The sequence below is a fragment of the Xyrauchen texanus genome, chromosome 2 (assembly GCF_025860055.1).
Source record: "Xyrauchen texanus isolate HMW12.3.18 chromosome 2, RBS_HiC_50CHRs, whole genome shotgun sequence".
NCBI classification, from domain to species: Eukaryota; Metazoa; Chordata; class Actinopteri; order Cypriniformes; family Catostomidae; genus Xyrauchen; species Xyrauchen texanus.
Window position 1 is genome coordinate 17,554,191 of NC_068277.1, and position 12,631 is coordinate 17,566,821.

The 12,631-nt window shown below is 36.3% G+C and overlaps 1 protein-coding gene across 3 annotated transcripts in view; it reads left to right on the forward strand.

The window, feature by feature from the left end:
* LOC127656479 (uncharacterized) overlaps positions 1-12,631 on the forward strand; it is a 324,970-nt gene that overhangs the window by 2,761 nt on the left and 309,578 nt on the right. For 2 of the 3 annotated variants that reach the window (XM_052144842.1, XM_052144829.1), the window contains exons 2-8: positions 3,398-3,455; positions 4,370-4,465; positions 4,792-4,845; positions 5,315-5,493; positions 7,144-7,283; positions 9,813-9,887; positions 11,873-12,103. In XM_052144842.1, the coding sequence (XP_052000802.1) occupies positions 3,398-3,455; positions 4,370-4,465; positions 4,792-4,845; positions 5,315-5,493; positions 7,144-7,283; positions 9,813-9,887; positions 11,873-12,103 (833 nt within the window). The remainder of the gene's footprint in view (positions 1-3,397; positions 3,456-4,369; positions 4,466-4,791; positions 4,846-5,314; positions 5,494-7,143; positions 7,284-9,812; positions 9,888-11,872; positions 12,104-12,631) is intronic. The other variant, XM_052144835.1, reaches the window with a different exon arrangement.

Below are 12,631 nucleotides of genomic sequence, written 5' to 3' on the forward strand. Positions count from 1 at the left end.
TTTTTTAGGTATGTTTCATGAACCAATGGCAATATTGGATATTTATTAATGTTTCACTACTATTTATTAATAGATAAAAATAAGAAATGGGTGATTCGACTTGCTTATGATGTGTCAATATGGTCACTATAACTCTCTCGGTGGCCCGTTGACAGTGCGTCTTATGGTGTCACATGACTCACCAACGACTGACCTCAGAGCAGCTGTTCAATTCTGTCAATTAAATGACTCAGCTTTTATTTTAAGTATAAACCGTCACATCCATCTCCAATCAATGTGACATTTTTTTTATTCTGCATTACTCAAACAAACTTCAATAAAATGCCAGACTGTCTATAAACAAATCAGGCAAGTTGATTTGAATTTGATTATTATTATGCATTATACATGTAATATCTGTATAATGGCATCATATATGAACTGAAGTCTAAAATAGCTTTTTGTAGCCATACATTCCTTATACATTTTCATATATGTAGTTTTGTGACAGCATAGTGCTTCAGCAACTTTAAATCAATACTTGTGCATTTTCCCAATCTATTTCTGTGGACCTCATGACTCTGTTACCATTCCGCTTGGTCTCTTGCAACCATTCACACAGCTGGTGCCGACACTGACCTGCAATACGAAACCCAGAGGCCCACATTTTTCCCTTTTCATCTTTACTTTGCTTTATTATAACTTCAAATACCACGTTAAGAGGCAAAATCTACTGCCTGACATGGGTTTTTTCATCAGTTTTAGGAAATTTTAGAAGCATGTTATGTCCCAATCATTTGAATGATCAGCACTTTTCCAGGTGTTCCAGGTTTGATTTGTAGTATTGAGGGATTAACGTACTGGTGAAATTGTACTTTATATTATACTAAATGTGAGTGGTGCTTGTCCATTTAAAATTCGCTACCACTAGGTGGTTGCCAGGGTGTTGCGGTTGCTAAGATGCTTGGATTGTTTTTTTTTTTGTGTACTTCTATGTGCTTGCAACGTTGTTTTTTGTGATTGCTAGGGTGTTGCTTACTGGTCCACGTGAAAGAGCCCTACCTCAATCCTCTAGATATTCTGGTCACTATGAGTCTGTTGGTATTTTTTTTGCCAATTTTTATATCCATCAGGTCCTAGGTGAAAATGGTCTGATCACTTACAAGAGTAATAGTGCACCTCTCCTCAAAAAGCCATACTATTTGAGGTATCATTCATGGCTGTAGCACAAACAGGACAATTAAGGTTCCAAATGGGGTGTGCTGAAATCCCTAACTCTAATATGAGAAATAATAATAGTGATGCTTGCCTTAAAAAACACTAATATGACATAAGAGACACAACATGTGATATACAGTACACTCACTGAGCACCTTATTAGGAACACCTGTACACCTACTTGTTTATGCGAGTATCTAATCAGCCAATCGTGTAGCAGCAGCAGTGCAATGCATCAAATAATGTAGATACAGGTCAGGAGCCATAGTTGATGTTCACATCAACCATCAGATTTGGGAAAAAATGTGATCTGATTTTGACTGTGGCATGACTGTTGGCACTAGATGGGCTGGCTTGAGTATTTCTGTAACTGCTGATCTCCTGGGATTTTCACGTACAACAGTCTCTAGAGTTTACTCAGAATGGTGCCAAAAACAAAAAACATTAAGTGAGCTGCAGTTTTGTGGACAAAACACCTTGTTGATGAGAGAGGTTAAAGGAGAATGGCCAGACAGGTTGAAGCTGACAGGAAGGTTACGGTAACTCAGATAACCACTCTGAACAATTGTAGTGAGCAGAATAGCGTCTAAGAATGCACAACATGTCGAACCTCAAGCACTTTATTAGGACCATAGAGTTCCTAATAAAGTGTCCAGTGAGTGTATGAAACAAATGGCTTGACTGCGATGGTGTAAAAAGAAGAGTACAGCATACGATAATGATGATAGCATTATGATTATATAAGGTTATTGTCAGAACATCACCATAAAAAATAATTTATGTGGCATGTATTCTGTTTTGAATTTGGATATTTGTGTTGTGAAGTTGCAGAATCTCTTGCCACAGCCAAGTGAAAGCCACAGATTGCAACCTGAATTGTTTGAAAGAATTGCCCAGACATCTGCATATTTAAACAGTTGATGGTTGGTCATAGCTTGTGCTGCTGTTTTGTTACACTATACATCGATAGCACAAACAGTGTCACATCAAACTTTCTAGCAATCTTTTATGTTGCAGAATAGCATAAATGGGATTTGTAACAAACAGAAAAAGTGGTTTAAAATGAGAAGACATTGAAACCATTAAAACCACTCTCACGAGGAAGTGACATAGTGTGTGTGTGTGTGCGTTAAACAGTTGATCTGATAATCTTGTTAGTGTAAGGAGAGACCACACCCTCCATTGAGAGCAAGTCTCAGGTTATACTTCCTACATCTGCACTAAAGAGAAACCCTCTTCACACCAGCAGCTGCATCTCATTTCCCTTTACCAGTTTGTTGATAAAGGGACAATTCATACAAAAAAAATTCTATCATCATTTACTCACCTTCATGTGTTCCATACCCACCCGATTTTCTTTCTTCTGTTGTAGATATAAGGAGATGTTAGGTAGAATGTTAGCCTCACTTTCATCTTTTTTCCAAACAATGAAAGTGAATGGTGACTGAGGTTAACGTTCTGCCTAACATCTCCTTTGTGTCCCATGGCAGAAAGAAATGCATGTACGATTGGAAAATAAGGGTGAGTGAATGATAACAAAATGATTATTTTGGGGGGAACTATCCCTTTAATACACACAGTTACAAGGACACTGCTCTCTTAATTAAATTCAGTTGTATGCTTTTCTTATGGACATATTTTAAGATGCATCACATGTATATATGTAAGATGTCTTATATCTGATTACCAATAAATTGGGATGATTTTAGTGGAATAAATATTTGATATTCGTTTGACCCATCATCAAGCTCATAATTGATATTTGAGCTTGATTATGGGTCTCTCATTTAATATTTTATATATATTGTACTTGCTCTTATTGCAAGTATTCATAACCTAATGAAATCAGCTAATGCTTTCCTCTATTTTGGTCAGATGAGTAACCTAATGAGTGCACATGATGGTAGTCATGTTTATCATGTTTATGTAGACTAACCTCATTAAGTCAGTTCACAGGGAATTTTATGTGTATAGCCTTTTCCAGAGGCAAATTATATTTTCACATGCTACTGTTTCATGAGTCATTTAACATTCAAAAATTCCTTGCATAGTATATATTTGTATGTGTATTGCTTCATGCAATGTTACCTGCTTACTAAACAGGCTAAATGATAAGATGTTGGATGTAATGTCTGTGTGTAAAAGGAACTATTGTGTTTCTGTATTGTTTGTATAATTGTTGGTTATTTGTTATTTACAGGCAGCCAGACAAATTGCGAGTGGTTTGGATCAGACGAAACAGACGCATCTGCACCAAGGTAAAAGGAGGATGCAGGGTTTAGAGTATCTGCTCCCAAATCACTTTTTATAGTTTTCAAGAAATATGAAAGATGAACCTTTGGTTATTTTCATACAGTAGATGCCACTACAGTGTAGCTATCACAGGTGTCAAACTCAGTTCCTGGAGGGCCACAGTCCAGCAGAATTTAGCTCCAACCCTAATTAAACACCTGAAGCAGCTAATTAATGTCTTCTGGAGTGCTTGAAGATTACAAGGAGGCATGTTCATACAAGGCTGGAGCTAAACACTGCAGGGCTGTGGCCCTCCAGGAACTGAGTTTGACACTCCTACAAGGGGACTTCTAAAAGAACAAGCAAGCCTGTCTCAACACCAGCAACATATCTGTTTGTACATTATTAGAGTTTCTGGTGAGATGCCAGGGAGTTTAATCTCAAAGTCAACCTCTGGTGATTCTGCCATACATTTAGGCAATTTTTTCACTTCACATTTTGATAGCATTGTGCTGTTGATGACAGGTAATTTTCTCAAAATGTAATCTTTACAAAATTTACAGCGGAGGTCAAAAATCTCATAATGTCACCATTAACCACACAGAGAGGATTGATAAGTGTTTGTGCAACAGGAAGAGCAAATACTCACTCTCAGCACACACATTTAACAATTGGTAGTGGTGTGATGTACAGTAATTATTTCATCAGACCTAGTTCTACACATATCACAGATCCATTGGTCTGATTGCTTTGATATACTCTAGACTATTATTACAGATTTATACAAAATAATATGCATAATTGTTTTTTCTGGTTACTAAAGCATTTCTGGTGTCTCATGCAACAGGACGTACACATTATGCTTTATATTTGAGCTATCAACAGATCTGTTACGTACTACAACCTATTTTCCTTAATTTATTCCAATTCTCATCCTCAGCTTCATGGCTGGCAACCAGGTATTAAGAATCCGTACAGGGGGACTGTTGTCTGGCAGGTTTCTGAGAGCATTGACATTACAGTCACTCTGTTTAAGGTGCTGCAGACATTACTTCACAATAATAATAATAATAATTCCTTGTATTTGACAGGAAATAGAGAAGATTTGTGATGCTGTACTCACAAGTTATTTTAAATACACAAGTAATAAACATTGTGATGAATAACCAAAATACCAGTAATCATATTGTACCTGGACCTTGTTGTTTATGGTATATGTAAAGATATATTTCTGGATATGTTATATAAATCTATAAATATCTGTCATTAACGTGTAATATATATCTATTACACATTACTCAAAGTTATAAATTTAAGTCGAATTTATTGCAACCAACTTTATTAATCTAACTTTTTCTTTAGGATCCAAATGCTGAAGAATTTGAGGACAAAGACTGGACATTTATCATAGAGAATGTGAGTCTATCTACTTTTAATCATACCCCCGGTACTGTAGCTGTAAATAATAATAATTATAAATTCTGCCATTTTGCCTTATTCAACCACCTTTAAGAGCTATTCTGATTCTTGGTTGCTCCCCTAAGTATTTTTGCTACAGAGACTAGGGTTGTCAGACTGACACAGTGTTAAAAGAATAGCTTACAGCACCTATTAAGATTTGTTTTAGTTTTCAGTGTCACAGCATGGCTAAAAGTTTGCAGGTGTAGTTTTAGCATTTCACTTTGTTGTTTTGCAATTTTTCTATTACATGTTTTTCTGTTTTGCTATTAAAACATTAGACAGTCATTTTGAAAACAGATTTAAATAATGAGATCATAAACTGTGATGCTTCATTAGTTTGCTTACAATACAAAACAGTACAGTTTGAAAGCACATTAGTCTTCTTTTTAGCATTCTAACCCCATTTCAACCCCATCATTCACAGGAAACAAAAGGCCATCGGAAAATTTTAGCGTCGGTTGATGTGAACATGAAGAAGTATGCGAGCGCGACGCCAACTCAGTTTGACCTGACGCTTAAACTTAAGCCTCTGTCTGTGAAAGTGGTGGATGCCACACTCAAACTCACCCTGTCCTGTGTCTTCCTGAAAGAGGGCAAAGCCACGTGAGTACTTCAGATGTATCATGCTCATGATCTTATATCAGATATATGTCACGTTTGTATAAAGCTAAAGAAATAAAATTACATGACTTTTTTTAAATGTGAAGTGAAACACATGCAGTGTGTTTGCCGAAATTGCCCATGAATTGTGCAAATGGGATGGGTCAAGTACAGTTTTATTCTGAGGTTCTTCTCTGGTTATTCCATTCCCTCATTCCCTTTATATCTCAGCGATATAAACAAAGGCAACACATTCATGAGAAGTTTACAGTGTAAATGGACTGTGTGCAATGAATTACAAGAAAAATTACATTCTTTTCTGCATTAACTGCGTTCTTGATGAATGTCAAGTATATTTCTATGATAGCGATACTCCTTTTATATGTATGGATAAAGCGATTCTCATCAGAATATGGATGTACACTCCATTAAATTAAAGAATATGTAATTACTATTAATCATTTTCATCAACTGACACAAATCATGGCTTGCATTAACAGTGATTGTATCGGCACGCACTTCAATTCTACCAGTCGACATTGATTTTAATTTTTTTTATTGAAAAATGAAAAATTTCAAGCAAAAATATTTCTACATTTAAATTACACTTCAAACTAAATGAAAATATAACCAAAATAATGAAGTGGTCAAAAAAGTATTCCAAATCTAAACATGTCACCCCTTTTGCAGTAACTTAAAAATCACTCTATGATAACAGGTAAAAAATTACTAGTAGGCTACATATCAAATCGTAAATACAATTGTAAATATACAATAATAATAATACAAATAAACATAAGAATAATAATGATAATTGAAAAAAACAAAACAACCAATGTTTCAACCATTGGCTTCAAAAGCGATGGTCAGGGACATTTTTTTGACATTCTGTACTTTCAGAATTCGGAGATGAACTGTATTACCACCTTCTGGTGGAACCTCCAAACTGCAAATGCAGTAACATATTTCTCAGGAAAATAGCAAATTGCACTTTGCGCCACTTCATTTACATACAATACACCCACAGTTTACATGATAGCGCAAACACTCCCTCCCACGGCCATTTGCGCTTTGCTCTGGCATGAAAATACACTACTACACACTATATAAGCAATATCATTTTGCAATTTGTCATATATTATACATGTATTAATACATCATATTTATTGATGTAATACATGGAATTTGTGCATTTTTAAAAAGCTAAAATGTGACCGAGAATATACCAAGTTAGAAGGTCCCCTGTATAATTTAGAGCATTAGCTGAGAGAGAATGTCTTTAATATGTCAGCAAAATGGACATTGTAACTGAAATATACCCATATGAATTGATATTGTATCGAATCAAATTGAGATTGTGAATCGGAATCGAATCGGGAAATCTGTATCAATACCCAGCCCTATAGTGCTGCTGCAAAGATGAAGATTCAAGTTCAGACGGCGTCTGCACTACCAATGCTCACTATTCTGTCTAACAAAAAGGTCAAAATGAGCACTTTAGTACATCTTGTCCTGTGACTGAAATTTATAGTGAAATTAGCTGTCTTTGTATATTTCAGTAAGGGGATGCAATATTGAAACAATGGTTTATTACTGGAGAAACTGCTAGTAGTTATGTTATTTGTCAGATGTGTATTCTGTGATTTCCTTCAGGGATGAAGACATGCAGAGTTTGGCCAGTCTGATGAGTTTAAAGCAGTCTGATGTTGGAAACCTGGATGACTTCAATGACAGTGATGAAGAGGAGAACAAAAGACTGAACGCAGCAGTGAAAATGGCCACAGCAGCAATAGGTATTGCTAACACACAACCCCACACTCACAGTCTCATGTACACATAGTAGAGGTGGGGGACTCGAGTCACATGACTTGACTCGAGTCTGACTCGAGTCACAATTTTCAGGACTTGTGACTTGCTTGATTAAAGTACGAAAATGACTTGACTTGACTTTGACTTGAGAACAAGTTACTTGAGACTTGACTTGACTTGAAGTGGAAGACTCGACAATGACTTGAACTTATAATAAACAAACAGCAATACAATTAATTAAAAAATATATATATTGTGACGTCAGCATCACTATCGCATCTGTGCCTTAACGCTGCTCATTCAAACCGCCAAACATGGCAGACAGTAGTCGAGCTCCACAAATTGTCTCGTTTGGCTATACAGACTTTGAACTGGACCGTGCCTATAAAAAAGATTTGCCAGTTGCAAAATATGCAAGGCACGAATATCCGACAGGACAACCACAACCACAACGTCAAATTTCGTTCGACATATCAAGAAGAACCACAAGGAAAGGTAAGAAAGTAATCTCTTTATAGTCAGTTTCACTAAGATCTACGTTATAACGATTACTAATGTAATGAATTAATCTTTTCTGTTTGTCATAATTTGGCCTTGATGGCATATTATGTTTTTTTCTTATTAGAAATGTGACCATGGCATTATCATTATACTGTTACGTCTCGTAAATAGATGTAACTTATTGGGGAATTTGACTATAACAGTGGCGTAGCCTGAATTTTTTAATGTTGATTGGCTTCTTAAAATGAGCGGGCAGCTCAATATTACATGTAGGTTATAATGTATGTATTAAATGTGCGCATTTTCAAGTTTGTGGACTGCGTGTGGAAACTATAAAGCATTGTGCATAACGTTACTGCATGACAGGCTAACATGGAGGCGCCGATGTGATCACTAGCACGCACCTAAACATTTCTAAGGGGCTGTTTAACTAGGGTTGCCAACCGTTCCATATAATACGGAATCGTTCCGTATTTGACACATAAAAGTCTTGTTCCGTATTGAACTGATACGGAACGCACTTTGTTCCGTATTTTTGAGTATCAATTCAGTGCAAATCCATGACAGACACATAGCTTCTATTCTAATATATATGTCAGACAGACTATGAATGAACGAAGACCTGCTTTAATGCAAAATTCGGGGACTTGGCGCCCCCTTGGCGGGCTCTGACCCGCGCTCGCACCATTGGATGTGCAGTTGCCGCAGCACAGCCTATGAGCGAGCCAGACGGCATAGATATATGCAGCATAGATATATACAAGGCTGTGCAGCTGCAAATGCGTTTTACATATAGGCTTCAGTAAATCGAGGAAAAGGAGTTTCCGAAGACATTTGTTGGCTATGATAAGAAAAACTATTAAATTAAAAAAATAATTTTTTTTGCACTTGAAAGAACATTCTAGAAGTCTAATTCTATTGAATAAGTTCGCACAAGGCTACAGAAAACTGTTGTGGTTATCAACCCTATGTTTAACGTTACACCTGGCCACTTCATGCGTTTTCTCAGATCGGATAGCTGATTCTGATTTATCAAAACGATTCCATTTACACTTGGTCACATAAATGTGGTTTTGCAAATTGATTTTCCTTAAATTACATTATTTTTTAAAATGTAAAGAATGTTTGTGCATACGAAAATAAATTTGTTTTAATGTTTACAGGTAATGTTAATGTCTGAACGTTTTGTGTAAACAACATAATTTTATTTTATTTTCAGATATTAATGTAGCACAGATATGCATATGATTAATATGTAGCAAATGTATAATAAATAAGATACATAATATATGTATACAAGTTCATCTTTTCTGTGCAAAAATAAACATGTATCGAAAAAATTTACCTTTATTTATTTTAGTAGTGTGACTTGACTTTACTTGAAACTTATCAGGACTTGACTTGACTTGCTTAGGGTGAACCCTTGACTTGACTTGACTTGCTTGATTTATCTGAACTGCGACTTGAGACTTGACTCGAGACTTGATGGTTAAGACTTGAGACTTGCTTGGACTTGACCATGTGTGACTTGTCCCCACCTCTGACACATAGCCTACTAATACTCCTTGAAGTTGAAACCAGAAGTTTGCAAACAAGTTAAGAGACAGACATTTCCTGTTCTCAAAGGGTTTTTGCTGGTTATATGCTAGTTTCCCTGTTTTATGTACAGTAAATTACCTAGTAGGTATACATTTTGGTGTTTCTTTGGTAGTTTTTGGTGTTGTGTATTGTTTCAACTTTATTTCTGAATAGCATTTATAGCAACATTGTCAAACATCCTTACATTACAATAATTAACTTGCCTTTCTGCTAATTAGTTCAATGTACTGTTTAACATGGTGAAAGTGAATTTAAAATAGCATAATTTTTAGAGCTTAAATGTAACTACCAAACTTTTGGAAGATGTTACGTTCTCGCCTTAAGACATTTTTCTTCTCTATTCTTTTCCTCAAATGGAACCTCTTTCTCTTTCGTTCTTTGCCTGTTGTTTCATTCTTCCTGTCTGTGGTCAGCTCCTCTTCCTCCTGCCAGCAGAATACATGACAAGGCCTGGAGACCTGTTATAGACACAGGGTCCTCTGATACAGGTAGCATACTAATTGCTCTGTCTCTTCTACTCTTTCATTTCATACTTTCTTCCCTTTACAAAAGAGTTAATGTTTTATCATTTTGCACAATTATAATAGAAGTTTTAATATTTACTATGCACTCAAGTAAGCATCAGTTTGGTTGTGCAATTTTAACAGATACTTAAAATCTAAAATCCAGAACCATATATGAGATATTTAGTATCATGTGTGTCACAGAACTTTTTAAATGAATGTATTCATTTTTCATTGGCTCTCCGTTTTATATCAGATACTCTGAAATATGTTAGAGATACTCTGAGATACTCAGACCTCATGTCTGATACAAGATCAAACTTATGTTGCCTTTTATGAATAGACAGGATTCTTAAGCCTGTTTTGTATCTGTCAGAAAGTGGGTAAAATTGTATAACACATTCCCATGACCTCAGCATACCAGTGGTCATAAGTTGTTTGTGTGTAAATGTGTGTGTGTGTGTTTACTTAGCTATGCTTTGGATACATTCTTGTTTTTAGAGGTTAGCTGAATCAAGTAAAGTACTCTTGTTTTCATTCTAAAAGTGTATTTTAGGTTTAGGGTTTGGGTTAGGGATGTCCCGATCAGGTTTTTTTGCCCTCGAGTCCGAGTCATTTGATTTTGAGTATCTACCGATACCGAGTCCCGATTCGATACTTCTATAATACATAAAAAAAAGAATAAAGAAGAGCGAAAAAACAGATCCAGGATGTTCCTTATTTTTTATTGAATTCACCTTATTTTAACATTCAACAACTCTGTTAACAAACAGAGCACTTCTGTGCGGTAGCTTGAACAATCGAGTAATAAATAACATAAATTCTTCACTTTTGGACTTTAGTGCAACAGTAAATATAAAAAAGTCTAACATAAAATCAAATAGCACCTCAACTTAAAAAAACCTGGCAGGCATGTAAACAAATAAAAAAATAAAAGTGCCACAGTGTTTGCGAACCAGTAATGTGCTTTTAGGAACTGCACTCCTAACTCTTACTGTCATCACAGTAGTAAGTTTCACAGAAGGAAATGTATGTTTTTCTTAATGAAAACTAACATCTCTACATTGTCAGGTTTGAGCCTGTTTCTGTTCTCATCAAGGACGTTTGCACTAAAAAGTCTCTCACTGTCCACAGAGCTGCAGGGGGCACTGAGATACTGGGTTGCAACAACAGTCACAGAGGGAAACTGATTAGCATGTTCTTTCCAGTACTTAAGTGGGTCGCTTTTCTTAGGGGTGGTTTTTTTTTCAACTTTATAATATCTCCAGACCGCAGACATACTCGCGCTTTCCGCTTCAAGCTGCTTCCGTATTCTACTTCGCCTGCATTTAACCAATAGCGTCTCTGAAACAAAGTGATGTCATGCCGCACGCGTTGCTGTTTCTGTGTGGAGTCAAAAGGGTCTAACTCTGCCACCGCATAACTATAGATGTGTTAAAAAATAATGAGAATATATATACATATATATCCGAGTCCTGATCGGGAGCTAACGTCTGATTCCGATCAAGTCTGAAACCACGTGATCGGGCCCGATTTCCGATCACGTGATCGGATCTGGACATCCCTAGTTTGGGTTAAGTTAATAAAATAAAAATGTTTTTGTTTTTATTCTAAAAATGCACACAGTTTTATTTTAGGGTTAGGGTTAGTTGTTATAATTAGCACTAAATATAAATTAAATAACAGAAGTCTATGGTCTAAGCAAGGTAAATGTGTGTGTGTGTGTGTGTGTGTGTGTGTGTGTGCGTGCGCGTGCGTGCGTGCGCGTGTGAGACTATTGTGTGATTTTAGCTAGTTGTGACATATAATATGCTATTGTTTAATTGCTGAAAGCAAATTTTGCTCTGAGGGCATGTCTCTCTCTTCATTTCTTTCTCTGCTACTTTATTCTTTAGTATCTACACATCCACATCTTTGACTTTTCTTTTTTATCTGTTCTTCTCCATCATCATTATGACCACCTCTCTCAGCTCATTCTGAAATGGAGCGGATGAACTGTTCCTTCATCACACCTAACCTTCCTCTGCAGTACTGCCCCCTGTCATATACTGCGCTTGACCATTCTGCCCCGCCCCTACCCACCTCCTATATCCAACCCCTCCAGCAGACACGCCCCTCTCCATACGCCTTCACTATACCTGCATTCACACGTGCTCACCCTCCTGCCTTGCCTAAAATCTTCCAGCCATCGACAGGCTCAGGTACAGACATTCATTTACCCACCCAGTGCAATACTGCAGACCACCACAGAGTTGTTCTGCTGGTCACAATCTGTTGCACTGTGTTCATGCCCATAATAACTCATAGATCAGGCACAAACGCACCCTTCTTTAACATGTTTTAATCTTTTATATTATTTTAGGTGTTTAAAGTACATTTTAAAGGTGCACCAAGCAATTTTCCATTAATTCTAGGATATTTATCATGCATTTTCTCCATTCCAGTTTTTAAAAATAAAGAGTTCTAAGACTTCAAACAAATCAGCCAGCTCCAAAATTAATCACATTAAAATAGTTATTTAAATCAGGGAAAAGTACAAGACTGTGTGGGTCTTTTATGAGCGAATTAACTATACTCATACTCATATTCAAGAATTGCGAATCATGTAATCCAGCAAGATATGGGGGAATAAACTGGCAACCCAATTACCTCTTTCATTACTGTTTTATAGTCAAGTAATTATTTGTATTATTTCACTTTTTTATCTGAAGAAACAAGTATTGACACTA